Source organism: Nelumbo nucifera, chromosome 5 (assembly GCF_055504915.1).
Source record: "Nelumbo nucifera cultivar China Antique chromosome 5, China Antique-T2T, whole genome shotgun sequence".
Classification (NCBI taxonomy): Eukaryota; Viridiplantae; Streptophyta; class Magnoliopsida; order Proteales; family Nelumbonaceae; genus Nelumbo; species Nelumbo nucifera.
The window spans coordinates 28628155-28649654 of NC_142653.1; the positions used below are offsets into that span (position 1 = coordinate 28628155).

The 21500-nt window shown below is 35.5% G+C and overlaps 1 protein-coding gene and 1 pseudogene across 1 annotated transcript; one reads left to right on the forward strand and one right to left on the reverse strand.

Moving 5' to 3' along the window:
• Window positions 1–3482: 3482 nt before the first annotated feature.
• LOC104600136 (uncharacterized) lies at window positions 3483–5694 on the reverse strand. The gene is made up of 5 exons (XM_010262979.2): window positions 5499–5694; window positions 5033–5413; window positions 4665–4727; window positions 4465–4539; window positions 3483–4357 (listed from the first exon to the last, which is right to left on the reverse strand). The coding sequence occupies exons 2-5, from the start codon at window positions 5405–5407 to the stop codon at window positions 3812–3814; spliced, it is 1059 nt and encodes a 352-aa protein (XP_010261281.1). The 5' UTR covers window positions 5408–5413; window positions 5499–5694; the 3' UTR covers window positions 3483–3811.
• Window positions 5695–7887: 2193 nt separating this feature from the next.
• On the forward strand, window positions 7888–9863 carry LOC104600187 (aldose reductase pseudogene; annotated as a pseudogene).
• Window positions 9864–21500: the final 11637 nt, after the last annotated feature.

Here is a 21500-nt window from a genome sequence, read left to right on the forward strand (position 1 = left end):
AAATTCAAATTCCAACTCCAAACCAAACGGACCCTAAGATGTAATCCTTTTAAGTTTGAACATCTCTTTCCGTACTAATTAAGTTAATATTAATTCGTCTTTTACCCAATGCCTAATAGCATAAAGTTGTTGGGCCTATCCGCTTCGAGGCCATCCCAAGTTTGGGCTACATCTTAAGAATCCAATGCATATTGGTTTCCTTATTAAGGGCTCGTTTGGGAGAGTGAAGCTTCTTCAAGTGCATAAGTAATTTAAAGAGTCCGAAGCAGAGAGTCAATTTGGAATCTCTGAGTTTTTTATCAAACATAACTTATAGGTTGTACGTGAGGGTGCATCAATTCGATTGTGGGAGGATCCTTGGCTTCCTACTTCTGGGAATTCTATGTTGCCTCAGGCTGATGGTGTTCAGATGGAGAATGTCTTTGTTGTTCGTGACTTCGTTTACAGAAGATGGTGGATGGAATGCCCATTTGATCATAGATATGTTCGGTGATCAAACAGCAACGGATATTCTGGCTGTTCCCATTCCCATGATGGTGAGTGATCATGATGAAGTTATTTGGTTACACCATCATTGTGAGAGGTTCTCAGTCAAGAGTGTGTACAAGCTGCTAATAACAGAGCAATTCTACATGGCAAGCTTGGGGCAAGTACTCAATTGGAACAAGTATTGGAAGTGTCACACCTACCCGGAGATTCAGCTTTTTTATTTATTTGGAAGCTGTTACATGATGCTGTGCCTGCTAATTACTGTTTTGGTTGCAGCTGTGATGAAAATATAGAACATTTGTTCTGGCAATGCCCCCTTTGACAGAGCAATTTGGATGGAATGGTAGAATAGGAGTCTCTAAATGGAATTGCATAGCTGTGGTCCCTGATTGTCTCGTGTAATAAATACTAAGTGAGCAGAGGATATGAGAAGATACATTGCAATTACCACCCACAGTCCGATGGTGCATTTGGAAGGCAAGGAACAGAGTCATCTAATCTTTGAAGGTGATGTGATTGTGGAGGCCGATGCTTTTAAGTAGGGAGCTTTGGAGAGAGTTCAATTCATGATACCGGGGTATTTGAATGAGGGCCCAGTGGTTGAGGGAAATGCTCTGCCTGACTGGCTGCTTGTGTGGCTATCAATTTATACCCAGGGCAGGGCAAATTTTTGGAGCAAGAGCTCGAATTGTATCTCTGGATTGCTCAGTTTTGGTTGAGGCGTCAGCACTTTTACTTTCTTGTAGACTGGTGTTGGAATAAGGCTGGAGGTTTGTCACTATGTGTGGAGACTATTTGACAGTGATTGCTGTCTTCATTATTCAACGCTCCACCATTAAAATGTTATTCCTCTCTCAGTATTCGCTCCACCATTCATGATTGCCGTCTAATGAAGACAGGAATAACATCTTGTAAAATGTCCATTTTGTTAGAAGACAGTTTTAATGTCTTTGCTCATCGTGTCGCAACGCAAAGATTGCGGACTGTAATTCTTCCCTCTCTGTCTCCAAGGATCATCTGATTGTATTTATGTTTGATTTCTAGTGGATCTCTTGGTGTTAAGCGAAAAAAAAAAGACTGTCAACGAGTTTTCGGATGGTAGCATTGAGAATTAAAACATAACTTTAATTGGTTGGGTCTGCTAAGGGCAAAATGGACCCCGTGATAAAACTATATTTTTTGGGGGGGTTTTGTCATAAAACAATAAGACAACACATGGATCTAACCTAAACCCTGTAGCTATAGGGCTGCAAATGTTAATGCGATTGTCCAAATCCAAGTTTGAATTTGATCCCATTCCTATTAAGGGTGATCCAAATTCAATCTTTTTATAATTGGATTAAATATGGTATATCCCTATACACTTAAAAGTTATATTGTATATATTAACAATGTTGATTTGAATGTTGGGTTTGTACTAAATTTTCATAGATTCATAACTATTTTTAATTAATTTTATTTCATAAAATATAATATTAAAAGTTATTTTGGTTCATTTTATTATATTACATAATATTTTATTCATTTTTAAATTAATTTATTTAACTATTCATATTTGATGGCAATCTGAATTCAATTCAAATCTAACATAAATCCAATGGATCCAATTCGAATAAATCATAATCCCTTGACTCCATAAATAGTTGAGTTCACCTTTGATATGAACGTCCTGCGACCTCCAATGAAACAAGGAAACGCTAGCAGTTGATAGAAAGAACAAAACATCACAACCTTGAGTTTTTTTCTTAACAATGGTGGTCGTGAATGGTGTGTTCACATTACATTGGGGGCCACATGCAGTAACGGTCGCTTCAGATTCTTTTCACTAATTAGCTTGAGTTAGGGGTGTCAATTGGAATGGATTTGGTCCAAACCGGTCCAGTTCAATGTAAGTCCATTAGAAATGAACCTGATCCAGTCCAGTCCAATAAATATTTTGGACCATTCCAGAGACTGTCCAATCTGTTCAAATTCCTTTAATTTAGATTGGTTTCAACTCAAGCCTGATCCATTGACAACACCTATGTTATTATCTTCAACCAGATACTCAATCCAATATAAATTCATTATGGACAGACCAGGTCCAATCCAATATGTCATATTGGTCCATTCAGTCTGTCCAAATTCAATATATCTTATTGGTCCGTCCAATCTGTCCAAATAGATTTTGATTTAAATGGGATCCAACCCAAAACTGATCCATTGACACCCCTAACTTGAGTTTAGTAGGCCCGCAAATCAATAACTACAAAACGAACTGATACTCAACCATCATGGGCTCAATCAACGCAACTCGCCTCAAAAGCTGAAGCCATCCCAAACGGACGGGCTCCTAGAGAGGATCAGAGGAGAAAAGCCAACTAGCGTATCCCCTTGTACACATTCTGAGGGCTTTATTTGTTAAATCAAAAGATGAATCCTCGTTCAGAAGTTGACCAAGTTGGACCATCCAACAAGCAAAACCAATCCCTTTAAAGTAGATAAATTAAAAAAAAAAAACATTTTAAAAGGGACATACATTGTTATGGGTGAAGAATTTCACGACAATACAAGTCTCATTCCAAATAGAGCTGTCAATGGACCGGATATTGGTCCAATTCAACCCGGTCCAATACGAGTTCATTACAGATGAATCAGGTCCAATCAAATCCGATGAATGTTTTTGGACCATGTTGGACTGGTTCAATTTAATGTCTAGAGTCTGGACTGTCCAAAACGTTGACACCTGTACTCTATTTTATGTTAATGGACCAGATATTAGTTCAATCTGACCCAATCCAATCTAAAGTTCTAAACCATTAAGTTGGTCGGGACTGGACCAATTGAATACGCCTCATTGATCCGTCCAATCCTTCAAATTCGTTTTGATTCAGACGGATTAACCCACCCAAACCCAGTGTCCCAGTCCATTCACACCTCTACTTCGGAAGGCCTCAAGGGTAAAGACAGAAAGGCCGAACTAAAAATTTCAAACTCAAAATCAGACAAGAAAATCCAAAATAAATTTTCAATCAAATATCAAAATTCATTATCTACAGAAAACTGAAAAGTCCCCGCCTGATAATCCTCTTTATATTACAATTGAGAGCTTCTCCAACGACTCATTCCCAAAAATAAAAAAAAAGAAAAAAAAAGAAAAGCAGAAACAAAAGTACAAAACCAAGAAGATTTCTTCTTTTCTTTTTTTTTTTTTTTTGAAGCCTCAAACTAAGAATGGTAATCTCTCATCTGACTCATGCTCTCTTTATAAGCTTAAGCAATTATCAGTATGTATGATTGATAAAGAATATGAAAGAGCGAAAAGAAGAAGCAAAACCTATCTTCATTTGCAACGTGATTTTAGAGAGGCCATGGAGGTTTTGGCCCTGTTGATCTCAATCCTTTTCTTTCTAGCCAGAGCAGCGACGGCTGCCCTGTCTAGCTCAATGGAATTCATAAAGTCCCACCTTAGTGCCTCCTCTGCCGGGTAATTGAGATCGACGATACCAATTGGGCTTAAATTCTTGGAAATGCTCCACCCAATTCTGGTTGATATAAGAGGTGGCATTCGGCCACACGGATGCTGCGAATACCTGGAGATTTCAGATCCAGATGTTGATGGATCAGAGAGCGGTTTTGGTTGATGAACGGTGAAGGGTCGTTCCTCTTCCTCTATTTGTGGCCAAGGTAATTGGTTTTCTTCTATTTTTTGGGAATGTGGTAGTTGCCCTTCTTCCTCTTCCTCTGCTTCGTCGTCGTCGTCGTCGTCTTCTTCTTCCTTTGAAGCGAGAGAGGAGGCTAAGCGTTCAGTTGTTTTGAATGATGAATCGGAACTGGTTATTGTGATGGAATGATTAGGCTCATCTCGCTTCCTTTGAAGCTTCTCGAGCTATAGAAGACAAGAGAAAAAGAAAATAGGTGATAAATAAGGACATTCATCACATAAATTAAAGAAATATTGACATAAAAAGGAGAACTTTTATATAAAAGAAATACCTCTAATTTTCTTGCTTTTAACTTCAAATTCTTGTCAAGCAGCATATTGTGGTGAGCAACCGTCTTTGGAATCTCCTAAGCACATCAATCATCAAAGAAATTACAAGTGTGAATAGCAGTAGATTGACAATTTGACACTGTAAATACAGGGAAAAGGCTTAACAAAAGGAATGTTGCGCAATAAAGAACCCGAGATTTACCTGCTTTAGAAATTCTAGGTTTTCTGATAGAAGGACTACAGTGTGAAGCAATTCTTCCCTCGTCTGCAACAAGACACAAAAAAGTTATTACGGGGCACACAAAAAAAAAATAAAAAATAAAAACAAAGGAAACCCTAAGCCTTCCAAATCGACAAACCCACGAAGCAGTACGAAAACCCAGATCAGATGTAGCAACTTATAACCCAGAGAAAAGGGAAAACAAAAAAAAAAAAAAAAAAAAGAAAAAGAAAAAGAAAAACAGGACAGAGCTTCTGAGTAAAGAAAGGTCTGCGCGAGCTTAAAGAAGAGGGGGAAAAAGAAAACACGAACAAAACAAGACATCAAGAGCAAAAACGTGAACTGGTTACCTTCTTCTTTGAGGATTTTCTTTTGAAGGGCTTCGGCGGCCTTTTTTCTGACTCACCGGGCGAGAACGAAAGAGGAGTTGCAGGACTCGGGGACTCGACCCTAAAGGATGGGCTCTCGCCATTGTGCGAAGGACGGTGGAGAGGCGCAGGAGTTGGGTGAGTGAAGAGAGAAGGATGAGGAGGAGAAGGGCTCACGTCGATTGCAGATCGCCTTCTCTTGGCACCCCAATTGGGTGTAACATAGAAAGGAGAGTCCCGACCTTTTTGAGATGAGTCTTTTTCGAGGATAAGCTGGCGGAGTTGGCAAAGGATTCCAGCAACCTCTTTCTCTCTCTCATCGAAGTCATACGAGAAGAAACCGACGCACTGCTCCATTCCGTGCTGCGTCGGAAAACCAATAACAGGAACTACTAGCTTCAGAAGAGAAAAAATAAGGAAGAAGATCAAGAGAAGCGTTGGAGAATACCGATAAGATCGTCAAGAAGAGGCGGAAGACGGGATCGGGAGGAGTGGATTTAAGATTTTAAGAGCAGTGTTCTTGTTTCGAAGAGAGGATTGAACAACTCCAATGGGAAATCCATGGCGCGTTTGTGACTTCTGCCGCGTGGCACGTACAAAGGAGATTGAAGTCATTCTAGGGCTGGGAGAGTGGGAGAGTATATGAAGCGTACGAAGTTGTAATTGGAAAACATCCCTAGTGTAGTGAAACTAGAAGTGTATTCATGAAAAGACACATATACCCTCGCTTCATTAGGCCGGGTTGCAAAGACAGAAGAAGCGTATACTTGCAAGCCGGTCCGGTTTAAATCGAGTTAAGTGGATCAACCCGTTTTGTTAAATCAAATCACCGACCCTAACCCAACCCGACGTTTTTTTAGGTTGGGCTTGGATTAGTTTTATATCTTTATTTTGTTAAAATATTGTTATTTCTTAAACATAAGATTGGGGGAATCAGGGATTCACTGATTTTAGTATTCTTATATGCGAAAGGGCAAAGTTATGCTACAATAAGAAGTACAAATACATACTTATTCATATATACAAATACAAAGATATGCCGGGTTCAAATTTGGTTGGGTTGACAAATGTCTCAACCCGAATCCTAACCTAAACATCAACGATCCAATCCAGCCCCACTTTTTAAAGTTGGTTAAGGCTAACCCAAACCAAGTCGCCTTTTGTTGGGTTGGTTCATCAATTATATTGTTCGGCTTCCAAGAACTGTCAAAAAAAAAACCAAGAAAGCTCGCCAGGTCATCAGCTCAACTCAACTATCAGATTAGATAAGTTCCGCGTGTCGTGATGAATCATAGGTGAGATGCCTGTTTTTAGTTAGGAGGCGTTCTTTTTTTTGGATATGGAGAAGGGGACTTAGAGAAAGTTTATTTTACTGGGTATACTCCTATGTGAGTAAATAATCTTTCAAGGTATGTATAAAAGTTGCCAATACTTGAATGGAATAGAAATGTCTCCTTTAATAATGGATTTCTATAATTAAAATGGTCATTATCTTATGTACCTGAGAGATAAAAGAACATGGATAAATCATAAATGTACTTACCTGGGTAAATGTTTTTAAGGAAAAACTTACCTAGATATTACATATACCCAGATAAGTAATTCACCAAAAAATGAATGGGGCCTTAAGTTTTTTTAAGCTATGCTACACGGGGTTGCCTCATTATTATTTTTTTTTCAAAAGAAAATATATTAAACATTCAGATCAAAAATACATAAAGTTTCTTGGCAGCAGAGTTTGACATTCTATTAATATGATTAATACATATATTATCAAAAGAACTCAAAAGAGACATAACATGATCTTTGAATCATAGGGTTGACCCCATTATAGATTTATAGTATCTGTCAATCTGGTTCATTTATGGAAACTTTAAATCAATTTCCAATCGGATTTGGATTTATTCGAAATGAAAAGTTAGGATCCGTTGGATTTGCAGGAATAGGAATTTGGAATCAGAATCTGACTGGATCATTTCATTCAAACTGTTGGTTGGGCAGAATTGGAATTTCATTCCCCTTCTTTTGTGGAATGGTATTCCAAGGAATGACCATTTCCTCCTCCTTTCTTGGGAATGAAATTCCATTCCGGCTGATTCTAATTCTCATTTTAAATCTAGTCTGAATCAAACAGACTATAGGAATAGACCATTCTGATTCTGATTCTAAAGGGTTTTGATTCCAATTCCAACTGTGAGCTAAACATTTTCTTAAATTTTTTTTAAAGTTAATCATATTTTTATTATTAGATTTACCTATATTATATAGAAGGGATACTTATCTTGGACTAATAAAAGTTAAATCAAAGTGCATATGACAAATCATTTCTAACATGCCTTCCTACACTAGTTAATTATAATCCTTATACAATTATATAGAATATCTACATGAATACATTATTACATTATATAATTATAATAAATTTTAATCAAAACTTAGATTTTATTCAGATTAAATAGGGTCAAATCCAAATCAATAATAATTGGTTCTGATGTCATGATTCAAAATTTCAATATGATACACCGCGTATTCGTATCCTATCGTTGGGGTCCCAATTCAGCTATTTATAGACGTTGCATAAACCCCTTTTGATAAAAATATACTTAAAAATGTCCCTTTAAATCAATTCTTGAAAAAAAACTAAAAAAAAAACACAAAATGCATGTTATTTAGTATTGATGCACATTTTTCGATACAAAAGGGTGTATTGATACTTTGAATCATGTCTGATGTCAAATTGGATCTTGGATTTTTGGAGTTTTTTGATAGCCCTAACACTAAGGATTAAGGTATCGATACAGATATTCCCAATATGGGGCATATTGTATCTCGTATCCATGGCCATGGATACGTGATACGTATCCCATGAGTTGTGCGTATTGGCACGCTACACTTCCGTATTGGGTTGTATGGTGTCATATCGATGGATACAACCCGTTATGCATCGATACAAAGATGTATCCATGTCTAGTTTGACAAAACTGTATATTGAGTACTTTTGTATTGTTTTTCATCTTTAATAAAAGTTAAAAAATATAATTATAAAAATTGAAATAATAATTTAGGATTTAATTTTTACAAAAAAATAATAAAAACAAAAAATTATTAAAATAATATATTTCATCTACCTTAAATGATTTATATATTTTATTTTACACATAATTAAATGTTAAAAATGAAATCACAGTTATTATTTGAAAAAATAGAATTATTAATAAGAATACTAAATAAAAAATCTCAATAAAATTAATGGAAAAACATAAAGTTATAATTATAAAAACTGAAATGAAATAATTTAAGATTTAATTTCCCCCAAAAAATAATCAAAACTGAAAATTAGAAATATACTATTTCATCTACCTTAAATGATTTATATGTTTTATTTTACAATTAATAAAAATTGAAAATTATAATTATAAAAATTGAAAGAGTGATAATTATTGTATGATGTTTGAATGTTCTAGAGTTCAGGTATTGTTTATTGTAATGTTTATCTTCATGTAACCTATTGAAGTATACATTTTCATGTGTTTATACCTTATAGATAATTCAGCTTTTGATTCAGTATTATTAATGTATTTATGTGATTTGTATGCATTTCTCTAATGTATCCAAGTATTTCTATATCTTTCGTTCATATCCATGCGTTTCAAAAGTGTTTCCTTATTCGTATCCAAATCCAATTTGCCCGATACCAATCCGTATACTTTGATCCTTGCATAATACCAATAAAAAAAAGGTTAATTACTTATATATATATATATATATATATAATATTTGAGAAACTATTTAGTATTTATATATACTTTGAACTTTTAGTTTTAAAAGCAATTTATATGTACCTTGTTAACCGGTCCCATCTAACACAAAGAGGACCTCTATCGTTGCACTGTTTAGAGCCAGTAGCAGTTCATTTTAAAAGTTTTTATAATAACACTTTTGTCCTTAAACATTCCAAATAGTGGACAAAAAACATTCAAAACCATGGCTTGCGGAGAGGAAACGCCCCTCCAGCCAGTATCCATCCCATTACCCTAAACTAAGCATATACAGAAGTTGAACAAAGCAGCAAACTGAAATCTGAAAGAAAATGGCCCAGGTTAGATTGGCCATACCACAGCGCTAGCAGTTGGTTTGAGTACTCGCTGGAAGTCTGGTTACAGACATGTGGATGTGGAGTTGAAGAAGAGGTGGGAAATAAAAGATCTCTTCACCAAATCAAAGCTATGGTGCAGTGACTTGTCACCAGAGAGCTAGGGTAGGTAATTAAGGACTGCGTTGATGAACACCCTTCAGGAACTACAGCTGGACTATCTTGATCTCTCTTTGACCACTAGCCATTTCGGCTTAAAGATGGAGCAAAGAAGCCTCAAAGGGATGGCCGGGGATGTCTTGGAGTTTGACCTGAAAGGAATTTGGAGAGAGATGGAGAAGCTTGTGAAAGATAATTAAATTTTGTCTGCAGGGACATTGGTGTTTGTAATTGAGAAATTACAAACCTCGAAAAGTTACTTAAATTAATTTGCTCCAACCATGCCATTAGTGTGTGTCAGATCGAGATGCATCCTGACGGAAGAATGATAAAGATGTTGGAAGAATGGCATCCATGTAACTGCTTATTCTTCGTTGGGATCGTCTGAAGGGGAGAGAGACCTCATCCATGACCCAACAGTCGATAGAATAGAAAAGAAACTGGGCTAGATATTGGTTAAATGGGCCCTGGCCGGAGAGAGGGACCAGCGTCATTCCTAAATCAACTAAACCCGAAAGGATCAAAGAAATTAAAGCATACAAGTTTGTGGTGAAGGGATGAGAGATCCATCATATGGATAGCTAAATCCTGCAGGAAGGTAATGCGAAATTTCAAAAATTTCTCTCCCATGTAGGAATTACATTCCCCGTTTTAGAAAACTACATTTTCAATGATCAATCTTGAACCTTAAATTAGACCAGATTTGAAACCAAAAGGTAGGAGATGGATGTATTTGATACGGAGTAACAGTAACTTCTAACGAATGTGTTCACGCCCAAGGAAAACGCCAAAAACTACTCCCACTGAAGATGACACAGCGTACGGTGAAACAGAATCAACAGGTGGTTCTTCAGCAAGAACCGAACTCTTCAGCAAGAATTCGATGGAGGGTGTGAGAGCACGACTTCAGATCAGTTTTTCACCAAAAACAGAATTCAAAAACACTTCTTGATCACTCCTATTGGTGGAGAATGAACTGGCAATGGCAGCAGCAATAGAGGGAGACAAGAGCAGAATATGGCGTCAGTCTTACTGGAGTTGTCTTCCCTCTTGAATCTGTAATCAACTTGTGTGAAATAGGGTTCGCCCTCATCCTCTATTTATAGCCTTAAAGAGAGCTCCTCTTAATCCCATTAGGAGTTTCCTAATCCAAATCTGTATTTGGATCTGGACTCTCTTTAAGAGATAAGGATAAGCCCTTATCTTATCTACAGATAAAGATCAACCCTCCTAATCTTATTAGGAGTTTCTAATCCAAATCATTATTTGGATATGGACTCTCTGAGTGGATAGGGATAACTCCCTATCCTATTTGCTGATCTAAATCCCAGAACTACCCCTCTTTAATTAATCAAATTAAACCAGTTCGATTTGGGCTTTAGGCCCATTAAGTCCATGTGCTCATTCAACCTCCAAACTGTTGCCTAGTTGGGTATCCTTGTATGACGTGGGACCCAAAAATCGATCTACACATCAGCCACATGGGTTCAACCCAGCTTCTATTACAAGGCCTGACCGAATTCACTGTCGGAAACAATGAACCCCTGAGCCCATCACCACAGGCTCTTAATGGGCCCAACACTTACACTAAATGATCCCTGGGTCAAGCCACCTTATAAAAACCCAATGACTGTGGGTAGATGCAAGATTAACCCATCAAGTATTACCCTCAATGGTCTTATACTTAACCTCTCAGCCCATAATGATCAAACACTGCCCGACAAGAGATGACCTCTCCCTCGGCTGCAAGGAACAATGTTGCACTCTCCACTCACATGGATTCCGGAAATTAAAACCTTTTGCAAACATTTTGAAACCATAATATATATGTATATCTCTATATAAATATATTTTGCAAAACAAATTTAAACGATTAAAATCAACTGCCGACAGTTTTGGTTTCCATCAGAGAGAGTGCATCCCCGATCATTCACTTTGTCCGACAAAGGGGCTGATCTTGTCACTATAATCACCCACTCAGATGAATTCTCGGACTGTCCCAACATACTCAGGTTTTGACCCCCTCTAAGGATCTCACTGATTGGCATATCAAAGACAGCCCAATCCGACACCTAGTGTAGTATCATAATCGAGTCTAGGGGTCAGGTGTAACATTGTAGTTTTGCCCATCAATCTCCAAGGTCCAGGGCAATACTGAAATTCTGGTCCGGTTCAGGGTTTCAAGAAAACCCACACTGCATGTACCTCAAGTCTCACCCTGGCAGCTGAGACAAGCTACCCCAACCAACTTGGCGACACATCAATGTTAGCCTTGTTAGGATAAATCTTCCAAGATCTATCTAACGGTTGTAAAGATTCTAAACTAACTTGAATCTCATATGTATCTAGTTTAAGGGTATTACACAAAACACACCATAATAAAATGAATCAAATATGTACTTTATTCATTTACAATAAATGTGATAAGGTACATCATTCTAATTGAAACTAAGGACATACATTGTCTAACATGTGGATGCGAAATCCTGGCACAGGACTTCAAGGCGCTATGCAATCTTCCTAATCAGAAGCGGGCATTGGGCGGAGAGGATATGCTTGTGAAGTACAAACTATAAAGTGATAGACCCATACAGGAGTGCGGCCGATCTGTGGGATGGCCTACTCGAGTAGCGCTCTACTGTAGCAACGCTATAGTAGAGGTGAACGATGAACCATGCTGCAGCGCTACTACCAATTAGCAAAATGGTATAATTTGAAAATTTAATGAAGGGAAAATCGGTAATACTTTTATCTTTTTTACTTTTTACATTTAATTCGTTAGATAGGTAATATATAAGTTGTTTTTAAAAGTTCAGGGCATGTATAAATTGTTTTTCAAATGTATAAAATATATATAAATAATTAACCCTAAGATTAAACAATCTTATTTGTAAAGAATTTTGTTTCTACCAATAGTCTGCTTTATGGTCATTTGTCACTGAAAATACTGGGGTCGAAAGCAAACCCAATCTGAGCCTAGACTGACTCCAACTTATTTGGGTTTTCCATCAGGCTCGCAATGGCCCCAATGTCAAAACTCCAGGCTTTTCTATTTTTCACACAAGGCCCCATGGGGTTACCCATTCCTATTTTTCAGAAGGACCAAATCTAAATACACAAATTTCTTATTAAAAAAATAAATTATTGATATTAAATACACTCAAGCAACCTTTTTAGTTTTTAATACGCAGGCCCACATGAGCTTGATTGACATCCTGAGCCCAGCCCAGACCCTAGCCCAAACCGAAAACCCGAAAGCGAATATGTCAATTTTCAGCTCAGACTAGGCCTAGGTTAGAAAGATCAGATTCAGTCCTAGATCAAGCTTTGGGGCCAAATTTTAAGGTTGGGCCCGGGTTGACCTTAAATCTGACCCACCCCACCTGAGGTTTTTTTTTGGTAATCCAGCCCGTCTGAGTTGAAACTCTTAGAAAATAGATCTCGTTGCATAAACTCAGTATACTAGTCGTGAGTCGTGACTAGAAAGAAGATTTATGACATTTCCAATTAAAAGATGTTCATCTAAGTCCAATTCAAGCATTTTTGTGTTATGTCTCAAGTTGCAATTAGTAAGAGTGGCTAATTTTTTATGTTCTAGATAAATCCATATTGTTTTTTGTATCTTAATACTCTTTTTTTATTAATTTTTAAAAATTTATGACTTGTAACTATTTTTTGTTTTATTTTTAGGTAAAAACATTTTTACCAAAATATTTTTTTAGTTTGTAATTATTTCTAAATAAAATTAGTTTGTAATTATTTCTAATGGAATAGCTGCACATTTTTTTCAAAACAATATGGGAGGTTTAAGGTCAAAGCATATATACGTAAGTTCATATGATTGTTAGAAAACCCAAGGAGGTTTTCATAATTTTCCCTATTTTTAAATAGAATTTAAGTTTATTTTAAATTCATTAAACTATGTTTAGGGTTAATAAATTTGTATTAATTTTTATTTTTATTAATCCTTATTAAATTTAATTAATTATATCAAATTTTTATTTTTTAATGGAATTTAAGTTTGTTAGTAAAAAATAATTATGAAACTAGTAATTGCTAAATAATTTTGTATTAGTTTTATAGTACTTTTAAATGGATATTATTTTTAATCTATCTTATTACTTTTTATTAATTTATTTGTTTTTATTATATTCATAAAAATATTTTTACCAATAATAATAATTAATTATTATTTTATCTTATTTAATCTATGGTTAAATGATTTTTATTATTTAAAATGGAATATAAGTTTTTTGATGTTTGATTCAATGTTTTCAACTCGTCGTTGACTCGAACTGTTAAACCATTCGAACCATCAGTTGGCCCTATTTCTAATTATGGGTTTTCTAAAACCTACTATTTTGTCAAAATTGTTGATTTGGTCAAAACTCGTTCAACATAAGCGGTTGAACCATTCTAATTATGGGTTTTCTAAAATCTATTATTTTGTCAAAAACCATTGATTTGGTCAAAACTTGTTCAACGTAAGCGGTTGAACCATTAACCCTTTTGATCTAGTCATTGGGTCATTGGTTACAATATACAATGTATTGAAAACTTCTAGAGGACTTAACGTTGTGCTTAGTTGTTTTGATTTGGGTGATCTTTCTTTTTTAATTATTTTGAGCAACTATTCATGATCTCTGCAACCCCACTATATAAAAAAACTCATTTTGTGGTATCAATTTTCAATTTTTGGCTCTTTTATTTATAAAAAAAAACTAAAATAAAATGTATAAATTGAACCTAAAGTAATATATACACACAAAAAAATGTAATTATATTATATCATATTATACATATATAGATGGATGATGTGTCATGGTTTAATTTGTCTAACCCAGATAGTTAAACTATTGACCCATGACCTAGAGGCAAAAATTATTCAGCCTCCAAGTCGATTTTTAAAACAATGGTTTTAATTGTTGAGTGAATTAAATAATATTTATTCTGAAATATAAGTTACTTAATTAATCAACTTAAATATTAATTCTTTCAAAATGAAGTAGATTATTTTGCTTAATAATATATCATTGAAAATCTCCATTTCAATATAATTATTTTTTATTGATAATTATAATTTAGTATAAATATATCTAATGGTATATAAAATTATAATTAAATTGAAATAGAGATAGATATAGATAAATTTACTGAATTTTAGGCAATTTAATGAGTAATGAAGAGGAGAAAGAATTAATGGCATGAGTTATTGAAGAAGAGAGTTAATGGCATAATTAATGAGAAGAGATAACTAGAGGAGTTAATGTGTGTGTGTGTGTGTGTGTGTGAGAGAGAGAGAGAGAGAGAGAGAGAAAGAGAATGATAGGACATAAAAGTCTTAAACTTTATTGGCCAATTGATTTATTTTGTTCAATCTTAAAATGAGAAAAATTCCAAAAAAAAATGAAAGATAAGTGCTTCTCAAGAACGATTAGAAAATAGACAAGTGTTTCTCAAAAATAATAGAGTAGGAAAGTATGAGCTTGGCACATTCCATTTTAATATATAAAAGATAGTAGTAAGTGTGATGTGCTTTGCACGCGGCAATTTTTTATGATGATAGTAAATAATATGTTTCCAATTTTTTTTTACATTTTTTTATATTTCTATGTCTATAAAAATTATTATTATTTGTTAGACTTATTTTTGTTTAATATGTAGAAATATACGATATTAGAGATGTGTCCAAATGTTTTCTATATTTTTTTTTTGTATTTTTTATACATGTTTGTGCTTTTTTTTATTTTTATGATCATTTAATTATGATTACAAATGGGATGTCAAATTTGCCCCAATAGGTTGAATTGTTAGCTCACCACTAAAGAGGAAAACAAACTCCAATTCTGAGTTAGTTTAAAATTTGTATTTTATTTTTAATGTCAATAAAAATATTTTTTTTGTCATATTTATTTTGTCTTTAATATAGTTTCTAATATAGGATTATATTAAAGAATGAGAGTAAACACACTAAATATAAGACTTAATGAGAGGGAATTGAATGAGGAGAAATGTAGTAATTCAAATTACATTTTATGCCCTCATAATTGGAAAAGGACCAAATCCAAAAATAGGGGTATTGTAGGCAAGAATAGGATAATGAATGTTAATGAGAGTTAATACTTTTAAGTTAATGGGAGAGATTTGAATGAGGAGAAAAGTGGTTATTCAAATTACATTTCTATCCTCACAATTAGAGAGTGACCAAATTAAAAAAAAATGATATTTTAGTCAAACAAAGTTTCTATGCTCTCATTCGCACTTTTAATAGTAGTATTAGGGGTGTTCATGGTTTGGTTTGGTGCCGTTTCTAATACAGTTTGGGGAACTTTGGACCATTCTTTGATTTTATTGGGCTTAACCCAATTAGAAAGCCCAAATAGCACCCCTAAAAATTAAAACTTAAAACTTTTATTTTATTTTTTATTATAAAATAAAAGAATTTATTATATATTTATAATTTTATACATTCAATTTAGATATATCATATTATATTATATATATAATATTTATACATAATTTATTTTTATAATTATATTGTATATTTAGAGGTGGAAATCGGGTCGTGCCACCCGCGGCCTAGCACGATGGTCCGCAGGCCGTGCCAGGCTCGGCACGACCATGCGAGCCGTGCTAGGCCTGAGGTTTTAGGTCCATGGGCCGGCACGACCCAACACGGCCCATATATATTTTATATATAGTTATATAATATTATATAAATTATAATTATATAATAATATATAGTATATAATATATTAATGAAATAAATATTTTTTAATTTTATTAATTATTGCATGTATAAGCAATTTTATACACAAAATGCATATAAAATTTAAATTTTAAGTATTTTGTCAATTTTTTTAAATAAATATCTTTGGCCTGATGCACGGCCCGACTTGGCCCAAGGCTCGGCCCACGGGCCCACTTTACACCTCTATGTATATTTAAAGATTTATATTATGTATACATATGTATAAATATAAATATAAAATTCCGGTTTATGGTTTACAGTTTACGGTTTAATTCGATTTATAAGTCTCAAAAACCAAACGAAAACTGCAAACTGTAATTTAGCAAAATATGAAACCGAATCAAACCGTTTTCAGGTGCAGACTGAACTAAACCGCAAATTTGGATTGGTTCAATTCAGTTTTGAGGCTTGAACCAAACAATGAACACCCCTGAGTAGTATAGACAGATGGTACTAAAACTTTTTATTTACCTTTGTGTGTATGAATGGAAAATTCTTGTGAATTTTTTATTATTAAGGTGCAAAATCAGCCTGAACCAATGTCGCATATCATCAATTCAAGAATGCTACATCACCTCATTGGGCATGTATTTCCAGATCTGGCATTCTTTTAAAGCTAAGTTTGGGAGTGCTTAAAATAAGCATTTATTCGAATAAATACTTATTTTCATCCGGGATCACACCAATAAGTGCTTATTTGCATTTGAAAAATAAGCCAAAATAAGTGCTTATTTCAAAAGTCTAATTTTTGGGCTTATTTTTAATGCTTATTCAACAAGTTCTTATCTGCTTATTTCCTTCCTGACCGATCTTGGTCCGCCACATCATTTTAAAAATGCATATACCGCCCGAATTAGGATATACTCCTCACAGAGGAATCCTCCCTCATCCCGACCCCACAGCTACATCCCACCATTTATTGGGAACAGCTCCCATGCCATGAGATCAGTGTGAGGAGCACTCATTGAGAAGCAGATCCGGACTCATACGGCCCCTCCCCTGTTTGAAATATGTGCTTTTTCACCAAACACGCATGAGCACTTATTAGAATAAGCATTTATTTTACAAATAAGCACTTCCAAACTGAACCTAAGTTCTAATTCGGAAGTGGAGTGAAGTCAACTTATCCCTAAAGGGGGTTTTTTGCGTGAAGGAAAATTATTACTATACTAGGACCCCCTTCTTATGTTTAGATCCCTGATTAAGAGAATATTGAGAAGACTGTTCTCTGTCGTCGTTCATCATCCAGGGTCCAGGCGTCCTAAGTGCACATCAGCACATATCCTACCAAGAGAGGAAACAGATCATAAAAATGGTACCAAGTATGACTCCAAGTTTGTTTCCGTGCGACGTCATTTCCGTTACCTTTGAGGAAACAAGCTGCACGAACCAGCTCTAGCATCATCAATCAGAAAAAGTGTACTATCGTCCAAATGGGTAGAACAAAATTGTTTTTTCCTTCTTGCCTAAATCTCTCAGTGTAGTTTCTGCGTCAGAGGCTGAATTCTAAACAGTACTAACCGCAATAAAACATACAAACTTCTTCCACATGCTACAAATGTCATGCAGCTGAGGCAGGCTCTTTCTGTTCTTTAATTTCTCTGAAAAACTACTCAATGTGTGGACCCTCATACACGCCACAATACCTAGTCTGAGTGATTAGACATTCTATTTCTTCTTTGACTTGGACAGCGATTGAGCATATGCAGTTCCCTGACCAGAAAGGGAGGTTTACAAACGATTCCAGAAAGGAAGGAAAAAGAGAGAAGATATAATGGAGAAATGAAGATCATGATCCTTGAGAAACCATTCATCCATTGAAGCATCAGTTGTTCCAGTCCCCACTTCAACCTTGGGTGCTCTCTTAGTTTTCTGGGTAATGGAAATAAAAATGTAAGAAGTTAGATTAATTATCATCTTTCCTTTCAATAATAGATTTATTAGAACAATTGCATTTGCTAGCATAAAAATAACAAGAACAACAGAACAGAAGAGAGCAACAACAAACAACTAACATTTCCATGGCCTAGGTCCCCATTACTGTATCAGTTTAACGTGTATGCCTGTTCTGGTCCAGACTTCTCAGGTCTCACAAGGGTCAAGGACAACAACATATACCCAGATAGCACACATCAATAAATACTAGATAGAGGGAGCTATAGTTGGAAAACCATATACCAATTCCAAGATATGTTCATAGGATCTGTATAAAACCTTGATTAATAAAAGAAAGCTTGCTCTCATTTTCAAATTACCTTGGAAAGCTGCTGAATTCAACCATATAGCCACAACGAAGGGTTACAAGGAAAACAGACTCAACACTGAGAAAACCACCAGCCTCAACAAATTCAATGGTACCATTGTAGAAAGTGCTCTGGAATGGTTATTGATCTTTCTAGTAAATAACTGTACCCACAAGATCAAATGACCCAAGCTGCAAGTAAATAGATAATAAGAAACTCGGGATTGTTTTCTTTCAACTTTGATTGATATGATGCTTAGGAAGTAGCTGACCCCATATAGTTGGGACAAGGCTTAGTTCAGTTGAGTTGTACCGAGACAATGGGATCAAGAAGCAGTCCTTTCCTTTGCTATTTTTTTTAAAAAACTCGTATGCAAATGAGAAACCAATGGATAATCCGAACTTCACGACTTCTTTGTTGAACCAATGACTACGTTAGTTCAGGTTCAACCATAAATAAACCGGACTTCTTGACTTCTCTGTTGAACGTTAGCAAAGTAAGAGTGGAAGAAGAAGAAGAAGGTCTATGTTTTAACGCTAGGATTTGGATGTTAAGTGACACACATAGTGAACTCTTTACTTGGTATATGATAATTGCTTGATTCCTGCATCTACCTCCAGGAGGATGAGGTTGAAATGGACTGAATACCTTATACCGGAGGTAATAAGAATTTCAGTATCGCTACCATATGCAACCGAAGTCCCTCTTCCATTTTAATGAGAAACCATTCCTATAATAGGCAATCTCTTGTTGCGGAGAGATTTATTGATTCTAAAAAGCATGTGGAGGTAACGGAGATTGTCTTCAACTGTCGATCTTGAGGCACACCGCACACTGTAACAGTTAACATCATTATTAATGTTGAACGTAGCTCCGATGCAACTGAACTGCTTCTACAACTTGTTACTGGAATTGACGTCAATATTTCAATTCAGGTATGCAGTGGGTTGTCCATCATCATATACAGCTATAATACAAGGCCGAGATTGTTACATACATCTTTTTTGGGTTCACCCCATCGGCAAAAAAAAACGACCCCAGTTCTTGTGTGGGGTATAAAATAGAAGAATGAACGGTAAAATAGAAACAACCGGTTTTAGTCCATTATCTGGGCATTATCATTGGCTCTGCATCCGTCGTGTTCGTGTTCAATTAATATGAATTTATTGATTTTGGGCTTATTGACTCTACCCTTATTTAGGGTATGTTTATGAACGTATATGATTTTGTTTTTCGAAAACAAAAACAATTTCTAATATTTCTAGCTACACAATCTACACTTTCGGTAGGTCCCAATATTTTTATATGGACTTTGTGGCAATTGAGTCTTGAGAAGGAAAGGGCATAAAATAGATGAAATGAGATCAGTTCAGATCTGAGACCTGCACAGCTCACTGTCTGCATTTAGTTCGTTAGATCATCAGAAAGGATCCGCATTTTAAAATCAATTCAAATTCGATCAACATCTGTAAAAGACAGATACAGATGTTTTTTTTTTTTTCTATTCATCATCCAACCCGAACCCGAAGTCTGATCAAAATGCATATAGTTTTTATTTATTTATTTATTTATTTATTGGCGACTCAAATGCATATAGTATAAGCAGACCTGGCAATCGGGTCAGGTGGGGATGGGTTCGAATTGGATCAAAGCATTTTTGGGTTGGGCCATCAAGGCTAAACCCTAACCCCAAATATTCAAATTAAAGTTGACTCCATGGGTAAGACGGGTTTAACTATCTGGTTCAAATGGTTTGAATAGTTCAATCATCCAGGCCAACACCAGTTTGAAAACATTGGTTTTAAAACTGGTAACTCGTGACCCAACCTGGATTTGTTTTGGGTCAGGTTGGGTCAACTTGCGTTCTAGTTTAGGTGACAGGTTGGGGGACCCTAACCCGTTTTCTCTAGGTCGGGTTGGGTCAATTTTTTGTTATATGTATATTAATGCAAGCAAAATAGTATACAACATGGTAGTTTCACTTTAAATCTGGCTCATTTGACATAAAATGGACCGAGAGGCTGAACCATTTTTTGTGCCATTGATTTAATCGTTCAAGTCAAATAAGTCGTCATGTGATACATCATTACATAATATAATATGCATACAGTAGGAGGGGTAAGAATCGGTTAGGGAGTGGTCACTTTGAAAGACAGAGAAGGACTTGTAAATCAGGAAGATGAGTTTTTTTGGGACTAAGGATGTGAGGGCGAGAGTGCTGGATGCCAAGAGTGCTAGGGATCCGAATGATGAATTTCAGTATAAAGAGAATCTCTATTTATGGGGGAGACCTTGAGATCCTAAAAGGTAGGAGATAAATATGTTTGTTTTCTATCGAGAAAGGGAATATTGGATTTTCTATCAATCATTAAATGTGCCATTGGGGTTTCACCACGTGTCTCATGAGGATTTTCCCGATGATCGGCTTTCCTTTCCCTCAAAATTCCTTATTATTCACGTGTGTACTACCTCCTGCGCAATTTAACTTACTTGACGTGGCATTAATGTCGTCACTACTTGGCGGGTGATGACTTGTTAACACCGCGTAGCGTCTCACTGCGTCTTTCAACGTTGTAGGTTCCACATGGCTCTAGGTATGCATGGGTCTCGCCATGGGTTCGGCCCGGGCTTGTCTCAATTTGAACACCGAATGGGTTCGGTGAACTACAATTTATTGCGATTTTTGCGATACGCACTGTGAATTCATCGCAGGATTGATGGTGTGTTGCGGATTTATCACAACATAGGTTGTAGGTTCGCACACAATTTTGCGGCATTAATCTTGGTGTTTGTTGTTTTATGAGGGTTTGAGCGAACAGTATGTACCTATACATATGTAATATAATATACATATAAATAGTGGGTCAAAAAAGATATTTTTTGCAAAAAATAGTGGGTCAACGAGCCTTTAATTCCTTAACACATAAATAGCAAACATTACTCAAAATAAAATAAAAAATAAAAAAAAAATCACCCTAATCCAACCGCCAAATGCAAAGTTATGGTCTCTAGACATTTTGTAATTTATAAGCCGTGATTCTTTGGCCAGGTCAAGTAAATTAATAGCTCAACCTCTCGAGCTAAAAGGTTTTGATCAAGTCAAATTTTGACCTAATTCCAGGTTTGAGATTTACCCAAATCAAAATTGATGCCAATGATGGGTTTTAATCGACCCTGGATCATCGGTGGATTGAAAATATCATG